Source organism: Pipistrellus kuhlii, unplaced genomic scaffold (assembly GCF_014108245.1).
Source record: "Pipistrellus kuhlii isolate mPipKuh1 unplaced genomic scaffold, mPipKuh1.p scaffold_m20_p_3, whole genome shotgun sequence".
NCBI classification, from domain to species: domain Eukaryota; kingdom Metazoa; phylum Chordata; class Mammalia; order Chiroptera; family Vespertilionidae; genus Pipistrellus; species Pipistrellus kuhlii.
Window position 1 is genome coordinate 88,491,249 of NW_023425529.1, and position 22,056 is coordinate 88,513,304.

General features: G+C 42.1%; 1 protein-coding gene across 5 annotated transcripts in view; it reads left to right on the forward strand.

Moving 5' to 3' along the window:
- The window catches only part of MTUS2 (microtubule associated scaffold protein 2), a 467,760-nt gene that overhangs the window by 389,325 nt on the left and 56,379 nt on the right, over positions 1-22,056 (forward strand). Inside the window, exon 1 of one of the 5 annotated variants that reach the window (XM_036454624.2) lies at positions 13,516-13,967. The exons of the other annotated variants lie outside the window; for them this stretch is intronic. Within the exon in view, the coding sequence (XP_036310517.1) occupies positions 13,914-13,967 (54 nt within the window). The 5' untranslated portion in view covers positions 13,516-13,913. Of the gene's footprint in view, positions 1-13,515; positions 13,968-22,056 lie in introns of those variants that run through there. 5 annotated transcript variants of the gene reach the window in all.

A 22,056-nucleotide genomic window follows, 5' to 3' on the forward strand; every position in this document is an offset into this window, starting at 1 on the left:
GTAAGGCCCTCGGAGACTACGTGGACAAGGCCACACAGCAGAGCCAGGGTTTGAAGGCATCTGGCCCTCAGCTGTGCTCTTCCCCACTCTGTTCCACACCGCCTCTCAGGTCACTAGTATCTCAGTGCACAGGGTGCCCTGTCCCATGGCAGAACAGGTAGAGAACCTAAGAGGGACATAGTAATGCTGCACTGGAGTGTCCAAAACCAGCCCTGATGCTGGGCGGACTACTCTTGGTTGACACTGGAGAATAGTGTCAGACCATGAACTGACGTACTCCGGTGAGTTTGTATTGTTATATTGTTTGTATCTTGAAATACAACGATGAGTTTAAAGTGGGGAGTTCCCAGGAGGAAGGGAACAGTGTGGAGCAGTGTCTTCTCTTTGAGTTGGATTTGGCCTATCCAGGGACTTATACTGTGCTAGAGGTCTTGTTAACCTCCTTTTGCAAGTTTAAGTTCTGCTAGAACAGTGGTTTTCAACTGGTGTGCCATAAACATTTTTGAAACATGCAACACCTGACATTTTAGTCAGGGGCACTGACCTTTTTCCTTTAAACTGTCAAATTAAAAAGCCAGCACAATAGCCATTTGGTGTGAATGAATCAAAAGTATACTTTTTTTTTGTCAGGTCGGGAAAAAATACATTTTTTGGTGTGCTGCAGAATTTTAGTGGCTTTGCCTTTGCATTCCTTCAAAGAAAATGCACATTGATTTTAGGAGGATTGCACATAGAGAGAAAGAGATAGAGGCTTCCAAACTGCAGCCTGCAGCTGTCTAGAATCCTTTCCGCTGCTAGTAATCTACATCTGGGTCCTGGGCCAGGTTTTTGGGTTTCTGCCCAGGTACAGGTGGTGCTGGAATTAAAGAAGAGAGAGGAAGTTCTATGCCAGGAACAAATCTGGGCCATCTAAAGTAAACTGGACATAGCAAGGAGAAAGCTTGCAACTGTAGTAAGCAGGAGAAGAGAATGGCTAGAATTTCTAACACAATAAAGCAAAAGGTTTGACATTACCGTATTTTTTGGACCATAAGACGCTCCGGACCATAAGACGCACCAGTTTTTAGAGAAGGGAAATGAAGAAAAAAAGATTCTGAAACAAATAGTGTCCTAAAATATTTTATGTGCATTAAAACCCAACATCACAATCATAAACACATGTGATCAACCCTGTAAAGTAAACAGCAGCATTTAGAACCATTTTAGAGCCGGGCAAGCACACAGAGACCACACAGAGCCGGGCAAGTAAAAAAACTTTTTTTTTTAAGTATATGTGTAGGCTATATTAGGACCATAAGACGCAGGGACTTTTTCCCCCACTTCTGGGGGGAAAAAAGTGCATCTTATGGTCCGAAAACTACGGTATATAATCAGAAGATACAGTGAAAGAGCACAGTTGCAGTATAGAAAATGACCTGCCAGAGAATAAGGATTACCTAGAGGGGTTGGGACTAAGAGGACTCATACATTGTCCGTTATTAATATTCGCTAACATTTATGTGTGCTTACCATGTGCCAAGCATGTGGGGAGGGGCTCACTATACCTTTCCTGTTTAATTCTCATCACAACCCCATGTGTGGGCAGAGAGAAGTCACACAAGTAGGTCAGAAAAGGATAGAGATCTGAGGCAAGCTCTCGCTACCACTCAAGCCATGTTTATCACTATGCTACTAATCAGCTCAGAATCCATGTTTCCATTTTCTCATCTGTAAAATGAGACTGATGAGGGTGAGAGGAGATAACATGGTGAGTGTGCTTTGAGTACTTTACCACTTTGTGATAATGACTGTTCGGGTGCCTGCTCTGGACCAGAAAATGTGCTCAACACTGGGAACACAGCAGAGAGCAGAACAGACATGTCTGTGTGCTCATGGAGCTCTGACTCTGAAGAAGGAATTTATCAAGTCAACACAAAAATAAATACAAAAATGCGGTATTGGAGACTGAAACCTAGTCTGGGAGATCAGGAACTTGTGCTCTTAGATAGATGAAAAAGGTCAGGGAACAATATTGCAAGCAGATTGGCCAGGTGCAGGGGGGGGCAGGGGAGAAGAGGGTGAGGGGGCGCGGGGGGTTAAGGGGGATGGGGGTTGGCTGCATGTAAAAGATCACTGTGGAGAGGCCGTAGCAGGTTTGGCTCAGTGGATAGAGTATTGGCCCATGGACTGAAGGGTCCCAGGTTTGATTCTGGTTAAGGCCATGTACTTCAGTTGTGGGCTGATTCTCAACCCTGGTCAAGATGCTTCCAGAAGGCAACCAACTGATGTGTATCTCACATCGATGTTTCTCTCTATATATCTTTCCCCCCCTCTTCCACTCTCTAAAAATCAGTAGAAAAATATTCTCAGGAAAAAAAAAATATCCACTTGACAACAAGGTTAACAACAACAAAAACAAACAAGCAAACAAATCACTGTGGAGGGGAGGAACACGCACACCCAAGGAGCTGGAGAAGGCCAGAGAGGTGGTTGACAAGCCAGACCTTGCAGAACCCCCTAAGCTTTGATGGGGATCCTAGTCTTTTTCTGAGAGTGAAAAGAAGTCTCTGTATGGAGGGTGATCTGAGCAGAGTCATGTTTTGAAAGCAAATGGACAGGGAGACCGAATTGGAGGCAAGGCCACTGGTGTCATAGCTGAGAGCTCTTCCCCATCACTTGGCAAATGGGTCACACAATCTTATTCTCAAGTGAAGAATATACTCCCTCCAAAACGCAAAGCTGCCTTTTGTTATATCTCTTCCCTAGTGTTAGAAAGTGCAAGGTATCACACAATTTGTCTTTTACTTTGGAGGAAGTGTTCTGCCTTGCCTCAGACCACTGAACCCCTGAAAACTTGATCGATGTGTTGGGCTCCTGTACAACCAAAGAGTCTATCACTCACCTCCAGAGCACAGGTGTCTTACCAAGGCCTTCAGTGCTCTTGCCACCTTTTTGCTAATGCAGTTGGATTAACACGATTTCATCAATGCGGTGGACCAGTGTAACACTCTGCAAATGTTCAGCTGGCCTCCATTGTTCCCTCAGACTTGACTATGACAGAGAGCAAAAGCGTTCACATGACCCTGAGGCAAAGTTCAATAAATAATGTTCATCCCAGGTGGGGTTAACTATCTCAGCCTCCGTTTTGATTGACAGGGGGAACAATCCAGTTGCCTACTTAATAGCCACACAGCACACACCAGAGGCTGCGTTCAGCTGCTCTAGTAAAGGGCACCCCCTAGGAACACTGAGCCTGCTGTTTGGTCACATTTGTGTTGGAGCAGTGTCTTCCACCAGGACCTATCCGGTTTTGTCAGAGGCCAGACAGAGAATGAATGGGGATAGAATGAGGACCACCAGCCATGCATCCTTTAAGTTGAGAGTGGCACTAACCTCTGCTATTCCTTCTAGGATATAATGGTGTTTGTCACTTACTATTTTACCTGGGTAGACAGTTCCTTAAGCTGCTACTTGACATTCCTATCACAATTGTTGTTACCCTACAGGTGGGACCAATGTGAGGGCTCTGCCACTTACCAAGAACATCCATTCTGATCACACCTTTATGAATTAAGGAACTTGTGCTCTGAGATAGATGGACTCTGCAGATCACTGAGGTCTATGGACTCTGCGGATCCACTTTGATTTGAACCTGGGCCAGGATTCCCTCTACTCTGGGGGCTATTCTGCTCTACAGGGGTGCATTTTAGTGCTTAGTACCATATGTTGAGTGTCAGTGTCTGCTACTGTCCTTTCTCCCACATCCCTCAGAAGGCATGTTCATACTTTATTTTGATTAATGTTTGATTGCCCTGATCTTTCATTGTCCCTTCAAAGCATCAATGCTCTCTACAACACTGGATGACTCTGTGGGGTAATTTATGTTCCGATGTTCCGATCACTCCACAGAACTGTCCTGTCTACAAGTAAAGAGCTTGAGTACTCCAACGCCAGTCTGTTACTGGCCCTTGTGGGAGGCAGGGAGAGTCAGCCCCATGCCTCATCAGCTTTTCTGAACCACTTCTAGAGTTTAAACCTAGATTTAAAACAGAATGAGAAAGACATAAAGGTTGGGTAGAAAACAGATGTGCCTTATCCTTTTCCCCTTAGAGCTTTGCTCATTACAAAACAGAATTGGCAAGGCAAAAAGAAGAACATATGCTCAAAGTAGCATTTTATCTAATAAACAGAAAAGCTGGGTTTTCCTCTGCCTTAGCGAAAGCCCCTTCTGGGGTCCCTAACCCCAAATGAGAGGTCACTGCAGACTGCTCAGTAATGATAATTTTTTATGCCGGTATAGTCATTTTTTTTAAAAATTGTGTAGGTATAGTCATTAAATCTTAAGAAGTTTTTCTTATTGTTACTATTCCTATATTGATCGTGGAACTACAGAGTTCCTGCTCTTCTTTAGACACTGACCAATAAATCTTCAGTTGCTTTCCATATTTCCCAGAAAAGAAAATAATCCAGCATATATCTAGTAAAAAACTAAAGTCACCCATTTTTCTAGCACTGGGAAGTAATTTAATGTTCTTCAGAAATTTGTGACTAATTAATTTCATTTGAATAATCAGCATTTATAATCAAGTTAAGTAGCTTGCATTTTAATTTGCTTCTTTTTTAAATATATTTTACTGAGTTTTTACAGAGAGGAAGGGAGATGGATAGAGAGTTAGCATCAATGAGAGAGAGAAACATCAATCAGCTGCCTCCTGCACTCTCTCCACTCAGTATGTGCCAGCAACCAAGGTACATGTACCTTTGACCGGAATTGAACCTGGGATTCTTGAGTCCGCAGGCCGACGCTCTATCCACTGAGCCAAACTGACTAGGGCTTGAATTGTTTCTTAATGAAATAATTTTACCAGGATCTATACAAAATGTTCAGCTTTAAATAATATTGACAACCTGTAGTTGATTTCTTTACTATCCAAATATGAGGGCTTTTAGAACATTTATTAGCATCACCATTTTTTTATTTATTCATCTATTTTTAAATATATAAATACATTTTTATTGATTTCAGAGAAGAAGAGAGAGGGAGAGAGAGAGATAGAAACATTGATGATGGGAATCATTGATCAGCTGCCTCCTGTATGCCCCACACTGGGGATCGAGCCTGTAACCCAGGCATGTGCCCTGACTGGAAATCAAACTGTGACTGCCTGGTTCATAGGCCAGTGCTCAATCACTGAACCACATGGGCAGGGCTAGCATCACAATTTTTTAAAAAAAATTTTTAAATATATTTTATTGATTTTTTATAGAGAGGAAGGGAGAGAGATAGAGTTAGAAATATTGATGAGAGAGAGTCATTGATCAGTTGCCTCCTGCACAACCCCCATTGGGGATATGCCTGCAACCAAGGTATATGCCCTTGACTGGAATTGAACCCGGGACCTTTCAATCCCCAAGCCGACGCTCTATCCATTGAGCCAAACCGGTTTCGGCCAATTTTTAAAATGAAAATGTGAAGTTAAATACTGTTTCTCAGTTATTGTAACAGAAACCCAAAGTACATAGCACAACCCACCCAAGAGAGTTAGCTTCTGAAGTTCTATGTTTTAATCCTGCAGAGAATAAGTGACTTGTTAATGCTTTCAAAAAAGACCTGGAACATTTAGTAGCGAGAGAGCAGAAGCCTCACCCACTGCAGGTTTGCCCTGGCTGTGGACGATGTCCTGCTACCAGGGTGGCACAGCACTGCAGAGCCCTATCCTGCCTGTGAGACACTGCAAACACTGAAATGCATAAAAATTAGATCATGACAACATGTGCTCATTATCTAAGTTTAATAGACCTTAACATATTGCTGCATTTGCCTTATTTCAAAAATAAAGTATTTTTTGTAAGCTGAACCCCTCTGTGTACCTCTCCCTGGCTCTAAGAATAAACTACTTTATGTTACTTATCTCTTGTGGCATAACAAATTACCACAAAACACAGCAGCTAAGAACTACGGGCCTTTATTGCCTCACACAGCTTCTGATGGTTAGGTAGCCAGGAGAGATGCAGCTGGCAGAAGCTAGTGGTCCTGGCTCTGGCTCTGTCACCAGGTGGCAGCCAGGCTGTCCTCAGAGCTGCGATCATCTCCAGGTTCCACTGGTGCTGGAAGCCGCCTCCTGTCACTGCCATTGGCAGACCTCCGCTCCTCGCTGGTGCAGGCTACATCACCTCATGGCCCTAGCCTCAGGCTGCTGACAACATGGCAACTTGTTGTTCCCCCATAGCAACAGACCAGAGATTGAAATGGAGTGCCACAGATGGAAGCCATGGTCTTTGTAACCTAATTTGGAGGTGACATGTTATTATTCCCGTCAGACTGTGCTGCTGATGACACAGACCAACCCATACACAGGGTGGGACAGGATGCACAGGTGGGCAGTGTGAATACCAAACAGTGGGAATCTCTGACTGCCATCCTGAAATCTCATTTCTGCAACTCCCAAGATTTTTTCTTAATATTTTGACCACATAAATATTTATAACATAAACTATATAACATTGTTGTTGTTTTTTCAAGTTTTTTCATCTATACAAATAGCATACTGTATATATCATCCCACATACAAACTTTTGCTTTTGAGATGTTTCCATGTTGATTCATGTGAATCTCACTCATTCATTTTCTGTTTTTGGAATCCCACTGTAGTACTACACTGGGTGGCCAGATTATTATGATCCCTGAATGCTAATCTGGCCATGCATTGTGTACACACACACACACACACACACACACACATACACACACAATAAGGGCCAGGGCCTGGTGCATGAACTTGTGCATGGGTGGGGTTCGGCCAGCCTGGCCAGGGGGAGGGGACTTGGGTCAATTTGCATATTAGCCTTTTATTATATAGGATATACACTGAGTGGCCAGATTATTATGCATTCATAGATCATAATAATCTGGCCACTCAGTGTATATCATAATTTAGATATACAGTATTAAGTTAAAAGAGAGTTGCTTTTCTCTTTTCACTATTAAAAATGAGCTGAAGTTGAAACTGGTTTGGCTCAGTGGATAGAGCATCGGCCTATGGACTGATAGGTCCCAGGTTTGATTCCGGTCATGGGCATGTACCTTGGTTGCGGGCACATCCCCGGTAGGGGGTGTGCAAGAGGCAGTTGATCGATGATTCTCTCTCATTGATGTTTCCAGCTCTCTATCCCTCTCTCTTCCTCTCTATAAAAAAATCAACAAAATATATAAGAACAAACAAATAAACAAAAATGAGCTGAATATTCCTAAACATGTCAGCTTATATGCATGTACACACATTACTCTTTAAGGTAAATATTCAGAAGTGGAATTACTGAGTCAAAGTATGTATATGTCTTTAACTTTGTTATATTGCCATGTTGTTCTCCAAAGTAGATGTACTAATTTATTCTGTACTTCTACCTGCTATGATGCTTACACCCTGTATTCCACATTCTGACCAACAGATATTATCACACTCAATTTTTGCCAGTTTGCTAGTGTATCTCATTGTGGCTTTGATTTACATTTTACTAATTAATATTTAAGAATTGACTATATTTTTGTATGTTTATGGGTCCTCTTCTGAGAATTACTTCTTAATACCTTTTGTTCCTTTGTCTATTCCATTATTGTCTTTTTCTTAACAATTAGAATACTTTTTACATATTCTGGATAGTAATTATTTATTACTTACATGTATTAGAATAATTTTCTTTCAGTTTGTGACTTGATTTTCACTTCATTTTTAGTCCTTTGGGTAAACTAAATTTTAATAGCCTAATATAGCCTTATAATATAGAGTAAACATAATATTTTTCAAAGTTATTTAATTTTTTTTCTCCATTTGCTTTAATGTGAGTATATTATTTATTTGTTTAAAAAAAAAGGTTGTTTGTATTCCATTTTAAGTTGACTTTAATTATTTCTCATTGTAATGAGTATGTCATACATTACTTTAACACACAAGAACACCCGAGATAATAAACTTAAGAGAAGAGGCACTTGCTTCTGTTCCCTCGTTCTTTCTACTTCATTCCCACTAACCCTTTGTATGTGGGATTCATTGCTGGTCTGTCCTTCTTTTTACAAAGTGTTTATTTCCTTATGTTTTTTCTTACCCTACAGTATATTCTTTTGCATCTTGTTTGCTTGCTTGTTTTTCCCTGATCAGTATACATACTCTAGAACTCATTCCAAATAAGTTCATATAAATCTTCTTTATTCCTTTTTTAAAAAATGCTCAGTACTCCATTGCATAAATATACCATAATTTATTGGACATTTCTTCTATGTGTGTTTAGGTTGTTTTTTAATATTTTCCAACCAAAAACAATGTTATAATGAACAGCCCGTCATTGTTAGAGATGTATCTTCAAAGCGAAATCCTAGATATACAATTTCTAGGTAAAAAAAAAAAAAATGGGGTGATAATAGGGCTTACTTTCACACTGGTTTGTGAGAGTTACACGAGCTACTTCATGCAAAACTTAAGCATGGTGTCTAGCATCTGTTAATGATCAATTATTGTTCATTATTAGTCATTGCTCCAAAACATGCACTGTTTATAAAGCTTTCTCTGAAGAGATACCAATAGACCTTCATATTACTTCTAATGCTCATTCCTCTTCCAATGCAATAAAATGTGTCAGAATAAAAACAGTCTCAAACTTTTAAAAATATTAAAAACAAGAATGTTCCAGATTTCATCGGCCTGGAGGTCACAGCTTCATTTTATGCCAAATCACAATAGTCTAAACCTTCATCTTATATGTCATGAAGAAGTTCAGGGTTTTTTGTTTGTTTGTTTTACAGATATCTAAGTACTTTGGGGATTCCTTAGGTGGCACCTTCCCACCTAAACCTTGTTTTGCTACCATGTTATAAAATCCAGTTTATCTCCCTCAAAGTGAAGTTCATTGGGCATTTTTCCACTTCTAACGGCCCCTGAACAGGAGCTGTTACTCCCTCACTCCATCCTATGGCCCCATCTGAGTTTTTCTGAGATCTCTTTCAAGGATATTTTGTCTATGGGAAAAATCACTTCTTTCAAGGGAACTCTCATCCCTACCAGGTAGTCCTTAAAGGATAGCAAACAGCCCTAGCTGGTTTGCTCAGTGGATAGAACATCGGCTGGGAACTGAAGGGATCCGGGTTCAATTCTGGTCAAGGGCACAAACCTCGGTTGCAGGCTCCCAGCTGTGGTCAGGGGCATGCAGGAGGCAACCAACTGATGTTTCTCTCTTACATTGGTGTTTCTGTCTCTCCCTCTCCCTTCCACTCTCTAAAAATCAATTGAAAAAATACCCCCGGTGAGGATTAAAAATAAAAGATAGCAAACAGTCCTGGATTGTGGTATCTAATTTCCATTTTCAACTAGAAGAAACCAAGGATCCTGGAGGGGAAAGCTGCTCCTAGATCTTTAGCAAGAAATATTCAAGAAGAGCCTACAATCAGGTTGTGTCAGAAAGCATGGAATGTGGACTAATGAGTTGTGTCAAAGGACACAGGAACCAACAAGAAGGCACTCCTGCCCTAGCTGGTTTGGCTCGGTGGATAGAATGACAGCCTGCGAACTGAAGGGTCCCACGTTTGATTCTGGTCAAAGGCACATGCCCGGGTTGTAGGCTCAATCCCCAGAGAGGGTTGTGCAGGAGGCAGACAATCAATGATTCTCTCTCATCATTAATGTTTCTATCTCTCTCTCCTTCTTCCTTCCTCTCTGAAATTAATTAAAAAAAAAAAATTTTAAAGAAGGCACTCCCATTGGCCAAAAATGAGATAAACTGAGCATCTACTGGTAAAAGGAATAACTGCAATTGATTAAAACATATTGTATATATTAACATAAAAATATGAGCTCATAATGATGTTTTGAAAAAGTGAGAGAAAGCGAACAATCTCATCAGATCCCATTGCAACACCAAGTCTTTTCAGAAAATTGACACTTAAAAGGAAAGGACTAAGCAATCCTGTCTTTCCTGTATAAACTGTATTGCAGAGAACTGACATCACCTTAGTTGATAACAAAAAATTCCTTTCTTATATAAAAATTCCAGTTAATAAATGCAAATGGATGATGGAATCAGAACATCATGTTGCAACTTATATGAAAGAATTGATTCAGGTAGTAATCATTAGCAAGTGAAGTCATTAGATGAAAGGTTGATGGGAAACTTTATGATGGAGAAGATGAGATTCTCACTTCTGATCCACAATCGCTTCAGTACCAATGGAATGTCCAGTCATCCTGTGCTTCCTGCTGGGATATGATACAATGCCCACAGCCTTACATCTCAGGTACTGTTGCCCAAATAAATAGAGCCTGAGTCGCATCCAGCCTCAAGAGCTAGATTACACTTTTGGGGATGTAAGAAAAAGTGAAATGACATTATCAGGAAGCAAAAAGGCAAATCCAGAGTGTGGGACATTCTCCAAGCCAACCCATTCTATTTCTGAGCAAGTCAATGACTTGGGTGGGGAGGCAGTTGGGGGAGAAAGGGAAGGCTGCTGTTGATAAAAGAGGCCTAAGAGATTTGACACTTAATGATATATATACCTAGTTTGAGTCCTGATACAAGAAAACTAACAGTATGGTAGCAATGCAGGTTGGTGCAGCCACTATGGAAAACAGTATGGAGGTTCCTTAAAAAATTAAAAAGGAACTGTCTTATGACCCAGCAATTCTACTTCTGGTTATAAATCTGAAAAAAACACACAAACAAACCAAAAAAACCTCAAAACACTAATTCCAAAGAATACATGCACTCCTAAATTCATAGCAGTGTTATTTACAGTAGCCAAACTACAGAAGCAACACCAGTTCCCTTCAATAGACAAGTGGATAGATACAGAAGTTGTGGTACATATATACAATGTAATACTATTCAGCCATAAGAATGAGGTTTTAATATTTGTGACAATATGGATGGACCTAGAAAGTATTATGCTAAGTGAAATAAGTTAATGACAAATATCATATGATTTCACTTATATGTGGAACCTAAAGAACAAAATACATAAACAAACAAAATTGAACAGACATGGATACAGAGATCAGACTGCTAGTACTTATATCTGTAGATTCTTTTACATTTTTAAATTGAACTGTATGTTAATAAACAGTGACCTTATAATCATTCAGAGTGTGTATACATTGTTTGGGGCCACCCTTTAAATATAAATATAATTTTGCTTCTCTCTCAACAATGTGCCACCTTTCCATACAGTGGGAAGGAGTTGTGTTTCTAGAGTATTTTCCATTTCTAAGCTGTTATAAATGATGCTAAATTGAATATCCTCACACATACACCCTTGCATATTTTTGTGTGTATTATTGTAGAAGTGGAAAGGATGGCTAAAAATGTATGGACATTTAAATTGTTGACAGGGCCGAAACCAGTTTGGCTCAGTGGATAGAGCGTCGGCCTGGGGACTGAAGGGTCCCGGGTTCAATTCTGGTTAAGGGCATGTACCATGGTTGCGGGCATATCCCCGGTGGGGGGTGTGCAAGAGGCAGCTGATCGATGTTTCAAGCTCTCTATCTCTCTCCCTTCCTCTCTGTACAAAATCAATAAAAAATATATTAATAAAAAAGTAAATAAATAAATAAATAAATAAATAAATAAATAAATAAAATGTTGACAGGGACAGGCATGCTGCCTGTTGTGGGGTCAAACCCTGAGTTCAAAATAAGACCACTGGAGGCTGCTAATTGATTTTTAAAAAGCAGGCAAGGATTTATTGAACTGGCCAGGATGGCCACAAGAGCACCACATGCAGGTGGAGTCCACACAACTGCACTGTTTTAGGTATAGGCAGTCCTTTTAAAGGTCCAAACCACAAAAATTTTCCTTTGTTCTAAATTCTAAATTCTAAAGGCTGGGAACAGCCACAGGGTCGTTCCAGCCACAGCCTTCTGGACATTGGAATGTGGCCCTATCTTACAAAAGCAGGTAGTACAGAAGCAGAGCTCAGTGGTTAATCTCTAAAGGTTATCTGCAGTTTCTACTCCTGAAGCTACTGAGTCAGTGGGAATCAATCTCATATGGTCCTGGTCCACAGGCACAGGAAAATTGCCTTAGCCTCCAGGTCTCAATCTGGAAGCTGAGGCCACTACCCTATTGTTTAAGCAAGTAAGTGAGTGCCGAAGCCAAAATAGCAGGGTTAAAATTCAAATGGCAGTTTTTACCTAAATATGGTTGCTACCATACTTCACTGCCCTCCTAATGGACTATGCCAGTGGTCAGCAAACTGCTGCTTGAGAGCCACATGCAGCTCTTTGGCCCCTTGAGAGTTCTAAAGTCACTTCTTCAAAATAGCCTCACCCAGGCCAAAAATCTACTTTTGCACGTGGGCCACGAAATTCCAGTCACACTGTATGTGTGCGCAAGCGCCTGGTATTTGTGGGAGAGCCGCATGTGGCTTGGGAGCCGAGGTTTGCCGACCACTGGACTATGATAATTTACCTGTTAGTTTAAAAGGAAGATTTGAGTTTATTCTTTCAAGTTTAGGGCAGACATTGTAGTCTGTTCTTATTTGATCACCAAATATCCTTGCCATCTCTATAAGCAAATCTAAATAGTCTGTGCTACTTAATTAAAATCTGGTTAGATAATCTCAAATTAGTAAAATTAGATAGATTTAACAATTGTCTACTTAAGAGTCTTTGGCAAACTTAATGGGTAAAAATGCAATTGTATGTTTCTGCAGATGATACATTTCAGGATTTCTCCTTTGAAGTATCAGGAAATACAAAGTTAATCTTGTAAATATTATTATTCACATCTTTTACTTTCAAGATTACACAAATACATGTTTTAAATGCCATGTCTCTTTAGAAAAAACAATAAACCCTTTTTATTGTTAACTGTTTTCAAGATTACATATTGCCCAGAAAAGTCCAGTCCTCTAAGGCTTTTCTGTTGCTATGCCCCGGGGGAATGTTTGTCCCCCACCCCCAAGTTTAATTGCTTAAGCCACTTTTAAAAGGTCTGTGACTGTCTATGTAGGCAAGCAATTTCACAATTATCCTATATAATAAAAGCCTAATTGCAAATTGTTCTCTCAACTGGGAGTTCAAAGTGGGGGAGGGGGGCAGGGCCACTGACCAACCGCCTGCCTGCAGCCCCTCTCCCTGGCCAGCCACCCCCCCTCAATCCAGCCTCCCTTCCCCACCCATGCATAGATTCATACACCTGGCCTCTAGTATTTCTAATATAAAATTTTCATCAAATAAGGCAAAAGGTGCTCATGGCACACAAATTTGAAAATGAGCAATTGGTGGTCCCCAGAGGCAACCAATACCCTGGGAGGAGGAGTTACAGGAAAGGAAAGGCCAGATACATCATGTTTATATGTTCACTTCTCAGGAAAATCTAAAGCCGCGTTCTGAGCAGAGCCATGCCCCTGACAGCCCTGTCCACAATCCTCAGCGCATACTGCCCCCTGCACGCCGGGCTCCTTTTGTGTTCCCTGTGTCCTCTCCGAGCGAGTCTGCGTGGTGCAGAGGCGCATCCGCACTTGGGCAGGGATGGGAGTGGCAGCCTCCGCCCCCACCTCCACGCCTTCCTGGTAGGGGCGGGCTGGCCATCCTCACCGGGAGATGGCCAGGGGTGGGTGCTCTATTGTTATGCGACTATTGATTTGCTTCATTCCGAGGATTCCCCAGGCAAAAGGACTCTCCCTCAGCTCTCCCCCTCCCTTCCGGGCTCCCGCGCCGCCTCTCCCCGCTGCAGGATCCCAACACCGCGATTGGAGCCCCTCCTCCGACTGCCGTTCTGGCTCTGGGATTCCTGAAGTTATTAGGAGAAATAGGGTAGCCCAGGGGACCACATGGAAGTTGTGACAGCTCCCAGCCGCGCGCCCCTTTCATTTGAGCCATTGCCTCGCCTTAGGAATTGCCACTGACACGTTGAATGAAGGAGGTCTCCCTGCCAGCCAACCTGCCGGGATGGGCCACTGCTGCTGCAAGCCTTATATCTGCCTTCAGTGCCTGGACAAAACGGTACTTTGCCTTCCCTCTCTCTCCTCCCCTCTCCTCTTTCGAAAGGGTAGAGGGAAAGCCGGAACCGCCCCTTCTGCTCCCCTCACCGGGGTGTGCGCTTTGTTGCTGAGCAGGAGGCTGCCCTTACTGGTTCCAGCGCCCTGGTCTCCCCACTCTGCAGAGCCTTACATAATTCTGTGTCCTGCAGTCCCACCTGGAACTGTTGCATTTCCCTGAAACAGTCAGGCTCTGCTCAAACATCTTGAAACCCAAGGTGCCAAGAAATCCTTGAGATATTCTCAGTCCATTTTAAAGCACCTGTGAGACTGAAGGTATTTTAGTGAGGAATTTAAATTAGCTAGACATGTCTTTCTCCGCCAACTGCTAACTTGGAAAGTTTACTTCTCTCTCTCTCTCTCTCTCTCTCTCTCTCTCTCTCTCTCTCTCTCTCTCTCTCTCTCTCTCTCTCTCTCTCTCTCTCTTTACAAACAGCAGCCAACCTTTAATTTCTATTCGTAAGTGCGGAGAAGAAAGCGCAGTACAGTTCTCTCTGGGCTTCTTTGCATCACCTGGAGGGAAGAGCATAGAGAATACTAAGCGCAGAGTCTGTGTTCCAGTCTTCAGTGGCAGGAAATTCACAGCCAGGGAACTGGAAGTACAATACACGTGAGAGTGAGAGTTGTGTGACAGTTCAATACAAAGCCTTTCTTTGATTTAGACATTTGTTTATGAGCTTGCAGATGAATTAGGATATGCTTTTAATTTTACTACTAGAAATATGTTAGCCAGAAATCTTGTCTGTGTGATATATTCTCATGCTTATTGGAGTTTCTCAAAGATGCATGAAATGGGAGTTAACAGTGGTGGGAATCATCAGCTATAGAGATAGCTTGAGAAATAGCATGTGACCAGGTGAAGGAAATATATGGCGTAAGATATAGCATGTGACCAGGTGAAGGAAATATATGGCTTAATATAAAATTCATTACAAGGAGTCACTTGGGAATGTCTTAGTTATCAGTCTGTTTATAACTGTGACCTAAAGTCGGGTTATGTACCATATAGGAAAATTAAACTGTTATTGGAAAACTCACCTAGTACTTTTGTTCCTATAGAAATAACTGTTTCAATGGGTTTAGCTTTTGCTACCATGAGTATGGACTAAAATATTTATATACGCATTTATATGCTTTTAACAAAAAATAGAAATATAAGACATTTTCACTCAGTGGTTTGCATATCCAACATTAAGTGATTAAGACTTTCAAAAGGAATGGTCACAAAAAGGCATTGAAGAAAGCTTTATAACAAGGGACAGATGTGCTACATGTACAATATTGTGTTCCTATTCCTAAACCTCATACAAAATTTTTAAAAATAGAAGTTATAATTTTATGAAACCACTTTAAAATATATTTTGTTTGTTTCAAAGCAAGTTCTTGAAAATAATTAACCCTGTGTCATTCTTTTTAGTTTGGCCAGTGTCACTCGGTGGTTGAACCTGGACATCGCGGTTCAATTCCCAGTCAGGACACATGCCTGGGTTGCAGGCTCGGTAGCCCATAGTGGGTGTGAAGGAGGCAGTTGATCAATGATTCTCTCTCATCACTGATGTTTCCATCTCTCTGCCTTCCTTTTTTAAGTTAATAAAAATATTAAAAAGTTATTTCATCTCTTTAGCAGTGTAATATTTAAGTAACTTTCAAATATTCTAATTTTGAAATATTCAACCTAGTGCAAATTATTTTTTACTGATGAAAAATTAAAAGCTTATACTGCATCATTCCATGACTTCTCTTTGCCATATTTTAGAATAGTATTCTTCATGGAAATTTTGTAGATATATATTCATGAGTGGAGTGCTCACTTTAGGAATTGAGGGCTTTCTTTTGTTAAATTTTTTAAAATTATTATTTTACTTAGTTGCCCTCTTTTCAGAATAACTTCACAGGCAGTATGCCCAAATCGTCTGTTCACTCAATGTTTCCTATTGGGCGAGGCATTGTATGTTAGGATTATTATGGGTTTCCATTCAATCTCCAAATCTGGAAATCAATACTCCTTTAAATCCCATAATAAAATATTTTAGTTCATCTCATTGTCATTGAAAGAGGCCTGATAAAATTGTTGGTAAAGTTGTTTCTGGTTACTTTAGCCCAGCTTAAAAACCCTTAGAAAAGAAAAAAAAAAAAAAATGAACATTTCCTCAGACTTTATATGTATGCAAAATTAAAATCTTAAGTTTGAGAAATAAAAATACTTTTTAAAATGTTTTTATTGATTTATGAGAGAGGAAGAAAGAGGGAGAGAGAAATAGAAACATCAGTGATAAGAATAACTGATCAGCTGCCTCCTGCAGGCCCCCTACTGAGGATCAAGCCTGAAACCCAAGCAGGTGCCCTGACTAGGAATCGAACTGTAACCTCATGGTTCATAGGTCAATGCTCAACCACTGAGCCACAGCAGCTAGGCTAAAATAATTTTTTAACAGAGAATGACAGTTTTTCAGTTTTTCTTATGCCTTTGGAATTAAGGAGGAAATGTGTTGAAGATTACAATAAGGGTGGGAGAAAGTAAGGTACAGGATAGTCCCCAAGATTAAATGCTCAGAGTGGTTCTGCCTCAAGAGGCCTAAAGAAGAGGATTACTTGGCCTGGCCCGGTGGCTCAGTTAGTTGGACCATCCTATATAATAAAAGCCTAATGTGCTAAGTGTCTGACTGCTTTTTCAACCGGCCAACCAGTTGCTATGATGTACACTGACCACCAGAGAGCAGACACTCTGACCAATAGGCTAGTTTGCTGCTGGGGTCTGGCCGATCCAGACTGGGTGAGATGGTCCGGACATGCCCTGGAGCTCTTCCGTGGTCCCTCCCGCGTCCCTCCTTGGTCCTGATTATACACCGGTGAGGTCCCTCCACCTGAGAGCAGACACCGGATTGTTAGAGGGCCTGCACCCTCTAACAATCTGGGATCCCTCTGGGGGTGTCAGAGAGCTGGTTTTGGCCTGATCCCTTCAAGCTAGGCCACGGGACATCACCAGTGCACAAATCCGTTTACCAGGCCGCTAGTGTGTTAATACAGATGCACAAGAGCAATGAACAGGGTTTACTAAGGCACAGATAAACATTTTTATAGGCCTGGGGAGTGATTACCCACCATGACCTGCTCAGTTAGGTATTTATGATCAGCTCACCCTGTGAGGTTACTTTTGGACAAATGTATTAGAGGGCCCTTTTTTAACCACAGAACAGAGCAACAATTTGTAGAAAGACGTGTTCTACAGGTATTTTTAAAGGAAATGTATCATCCAGGAAGAACTTTGGGACACCCAGGTAGATCCCAAAGAGTCCATTAAGCTGCAGACTCAGCCTGCCTCTGGATCAAGCCAGCAGTTCTGTGGGTTCAGACTTCCTCACCCTTAACCTTCCAGAGTTGCTTGTTCTTATGGATGTGGAGTTATTAAGAGAAATAACCTAGATGTATAAACCAGAATGCCACCATGTTTTTTAACAGTGGAAAAACAAGCAACTGAATGCTCATCTGCCTGAGAAACATGTTATTTCTTTTAAAGTCAATATCTAGCTTCATGAGAAGCTTTGATAAAGGAATGGAATCTGAGCCACATTGTTCTAGGGGTGTCGAACTCAATCAGAGAAGGGGCCAAAATCTAAAATCCAGCCTAAATCGCGGGCCGAATGGTTTACTGAACAGTCATAAACTGTCATTGTGATGGAAACGCAGTGGAGTGCAGTGATGACAGCGCGGTGCGGGCCACATTGCAAGGCCTGGCGGGACGGATTTGGCCCGCGGGCCTTGTGTTTGACACATGTGGTAGGCATTCAGTGACCTCAGAGCCAGGTGTGTCCTTGTTCTATCACCCCCTCTAGCCTGAAATCAATGTAATTGAGAGTCTGTGTGATTGTTATTACCTTGGTCACTGCTTTTCCTAAGCTCCCTTTGCTTTGCTTTTTTCACCAGAACTCACCTGGCCGGTTTAGTTACTGCTTTGTTTCTTTGGGGTTAATTGGCATATCTCTACCTTAATCTTTTCTGGGTTGCCTATAATGTCAGAAGCTAATCTTATATACCTTTACTCTGAATTCTTGGTAGTGGTGGGAGTTGGGAGAAGGCACCTCCTGTCCCTCTCAGGTATGTGTATGTGGTCTGACAACAGTGAATTTGGGAAAGTGACTAGAGAAAGATAGAATCCAGAAAGGTCAAGTAACTTAAGTGGTACAAAATGGATTAAAAATCATGGTCCTGGCTAAGTTTCCTTTTTTTTTTTTTTTTTTTTTTTTTCTCACTCTGAGATCCACAATTTCCCAGCATTAATTTTTTGCACTCAGCAATTACAAGTGGGTCTGTGGGACCCAGGAAGTTTCTGTCATCTCTAATTGATCATTAGCAATCCAGATGTGGCATGACACCCCCTGATTAACGGCAGCTTCTTGGGCAAGCTGGTCATTTTGTCACCACGGGCACTCCCCACCATGCACAAGGCAAAGGCTGCAGCGAAGCACCTTTAAACGTAGTCATTCTAATTTTTTAAAACAAGGTACGTTTTGCTGGTTTTTCACACAAGGAGACATTGACATGTATTTGAGAATATCAATATGAATAAAACAGTCCCATGGACCAGTTTATATTGAATTTCATTTCCACATAGAGAGGCAGATACAAGAATACAGTGGCCTGTGATAATTGTATGTGAAAGTAATAATATAATAATACTCCTTGATTAAGTCAAAGCATGGCATCAGTGCTACCTCAAAGCCATAATAACCAAAATAAAAGACAAAAGGTCAGGCACCTCCCAAAGGAATTTCCACAGTGCTATGTTATGAAACTTGACAATTTCCATAAAACTGATATTGAAAATGTTGTTTGAAAACAGTGCTGGAGACTTAGAAGAGCTGATGTGTCCTCTTGTGGCTGCTTGTCTTGAAATACAAAAGAAAATGTTTTCCTACATGACCCAGTTCTAACTCACAGAATTAAACCATAACCTGAACTCCTGGAACCCGGAGTGAAAAGCAATACTGTTTCTGGGAAGAATGAAACATTTCTTAACCTCTTTGTAATTTCATGAGTGTGTCCCTTTGAATTTCAAAAATTCACAACAGAAAGAATCAGGATGTTTCCTCAAAGACCAGAATTCTGTAGACTTCTTCTTCAGCTTCCTGTCTGGATCTTTGTTTAGCCTGGGAAAAGGAGCTCAGCTCATGTGGCTGAATTTTCCTGATTTTCACTGATTTGAGGGCTGACTAAAAAGATAGGAAAAATTAGTTGGGAGTCGTTTGACTTACATGTACATGTTTAAATTTTACATATATATGCCTACCTATAAAAAAAAATATCAGGTGGGGAAGAGGAGCTGATAAAAACAGAACGACAGAGTTTTGTGTAATTGTCATCAGTAACCGTGTAGCCAACCAAGAACCCTTGCAGGGAGACTCAGACCAAAGGCGGAACCTTGGTGAGGAAGAGAAGGGCCCCTCTGCTGGGGTGACAGGTTCCCAGAAATAGCCCCTGGTGCTGTTTTGTCACCAGTTCCCCTGGCCTTTGCCTGGGGTGCACCTTTCAGATGCACCTGCTTGTTCATGCTCTAGTCTCAGACATCTTCCCCTCAGCCCGAGTTGTATTATGCAGCTTTGTAATTGCTCACTTCTTCACTGACTCTGGGAGATTCAAAGGCTCCTTGAAGGCAGAAATATCCTGCCTGACATGTCTGCCTGGCACTTAGTGGGCTCTCAATAAAATGTGTTGTTTTGTATAAATTTCCTATTTCTGGTTTGGTTGGGATGAAAGCACCTCAGATTCACCCAACGTTCAGTTTTAATAATAAATAGGCTGTTCTGATGATGATGATGATTTACAATCTTCACCCAAGGATATTTTTCCATTTATTTTTAGAGAGAGTAGAAAGGGAAGGACACATCAGTTGGTTGCCTCCCGCATGCCCCGGACCAGGGTGGGAGCCTGCAACTGGGTTTGATTCGTGTCCTTGACAGAATCAAAACTGGGACCCTTTAGTCTGCAGGCCAATGTTCTGTCCACTGAGCCAAAGTGGCTGGGGTCTGTTCTATTGGTTTCTAATTCAAGGAGGGGCTTTGCTCCTGATGCCCACTAGGAATCGCGTGGATGATGTTAACAAGGAGAGACTTGTTCACATCCTATTACCACGAAGTTCACAGGTTAAAATAAGAGCATGTGGCAGGTTTGCCTGGGCTTGGCCACACATCCGGTTGCTTGAAGGTAATGGAATGCATAGCAGGTCCTATGTTTTGCCAGGCTTCTGTAACACCCAGCAATTGTGAGCAGCCCCTTAGGAATGATATCTGAGCACTGTGGGCTACACTCCAGCAGACTCTCGGGGGTCTTCTGAGGGTTCATGGAGGGAAGACTGGAGGGCTCAAGTCAGCTCATTTGGATTCCTCTGTGGCTGCAGTGTACCACACTGGAGAGAATAAAGAACTCAGAGTGCAAAGCAGAGGTCGTGACCAAATATGAGAGGTAGCTCGTAAGACACAGCTGCTGGTATGGGCTTAGATGAATGTTCTCCAGGGTCTGTTCCAGTTAAGCCTGTCACACGGTAAACAGTAGCCTTAGCGGGTGGCCTTCTTGGACTTGGCGATTTCTGGACTGTATCAGTAGTATGGTTAATCCTGAGCTCTGTTTTTAGCCCTTTGGAGTGAAAGCAGGAGTGCCTGTGCTTGGCAGCAGGTAGGAATTTTCGAAGAGGAGGCCTGGCTCATATTCCAGTCATCCCCCGTGTCACCACCGTGGACCTGGCTCAGCTGGGGCACCAAAGGGGCTTGAGGCATGAGATCCTTTCCAAGGGAGCCTTAGGGACAGCCTCAGTCCTGGGTGTCCAGCAGAACCTGAGGGCCTAGCAAAGCAGCTGTTGGGATCAGTTTATCTGCTGTTGGAGAACAACTTTTTGAGGCAAGGAGTAGAGAGTGAAGGCCCCTTTAAGCTCACTGCTTGCCCAGGACAGTGTCCCTGCAGTCACAGCCTTGGCCACTGCATGGCAGGGCAGCACCTGTCATTCTGGTTTGGCCAGCGGAAAACAAAAGCTAACATCATTGATGCAGAGAATTCAAAAATTAGAAAAGTGGGCATTCCGAGAAGAAGCACTTAGGAAGGCCTGCCACCAAACTGCACAGGCTGGCCATTGGCAGCAGAGCCTGCCGCACCAGAGTCCAGCAGCAATGTAGTCACCCAGAGGCCATCAGAGAGGGCTGGGGAAAGCCAACTGAGAAAGCTGGATAGCTACCCTCTCAGAAGTTACAGCCCCTTGCAGGCTACACTGCAAAGGTCCTGACACACAACAGACAGATCAACATCAAGGACAAACAAGTCGTTCAGGTGGTGGGTGAGGTGTGAATAGAGCTGGGGAATTTTTTATTGAAACAGTGGTTAGAAGCTGACTCTGCCTCTCTCCCATCATATGGAAATCTTCATGGTAAGAAGTGTTAGGAGCCCGTCTGAGGAGCAATACAATTTGAACCTTGATGTTACATCTAAATAAGCATGGATAGGAGGGGAGAATCTCGGTGTGTTAATATTTGATGAAGAGTGTATACTCTGGGTTGAAGCTCCTGTATTTGCCACTTCTTTTTTTCTTCTTCTTCTTTTTCTTCCTGTATTTAACACTTCTTAACTGGTTACGTGACCACACAGCCCCATTTTTGTCCTCCATAAAGGCAAATAAAAACCCAGGACCTGTTGGCTGAATTTGGAGGTGTCATGAGGGATAGGGCTTACCAGGTGCAGTGTCTGGCATTTAGAAAGTGTTTGGGGAGGTTCATGTTAATATTAACATTTGAGCCATCCTGTTTGTTGCTTATTTTAGGTAGCTGACCCTTCCTAGGTAAGCCATTTGATGACTGTAGTTTCAAACTGGTTGATTTTATCACCTGCCCTTGTAAAAAGGTGGGAACGAGAGCGGATAAGATCATTCTCATTCTCAGTCTCTCTCAGCCGCCTCTGCTTCCCTGAGCAGATGCAGGGTCTCCAATCTCACCTGTTTCCTGCCTATTCCCCCTTCCTTCTTTTCTCTCTTCCCATTCCCTCCCGTTCTTTTCTTGCTTCTTTCCTTCTCACTT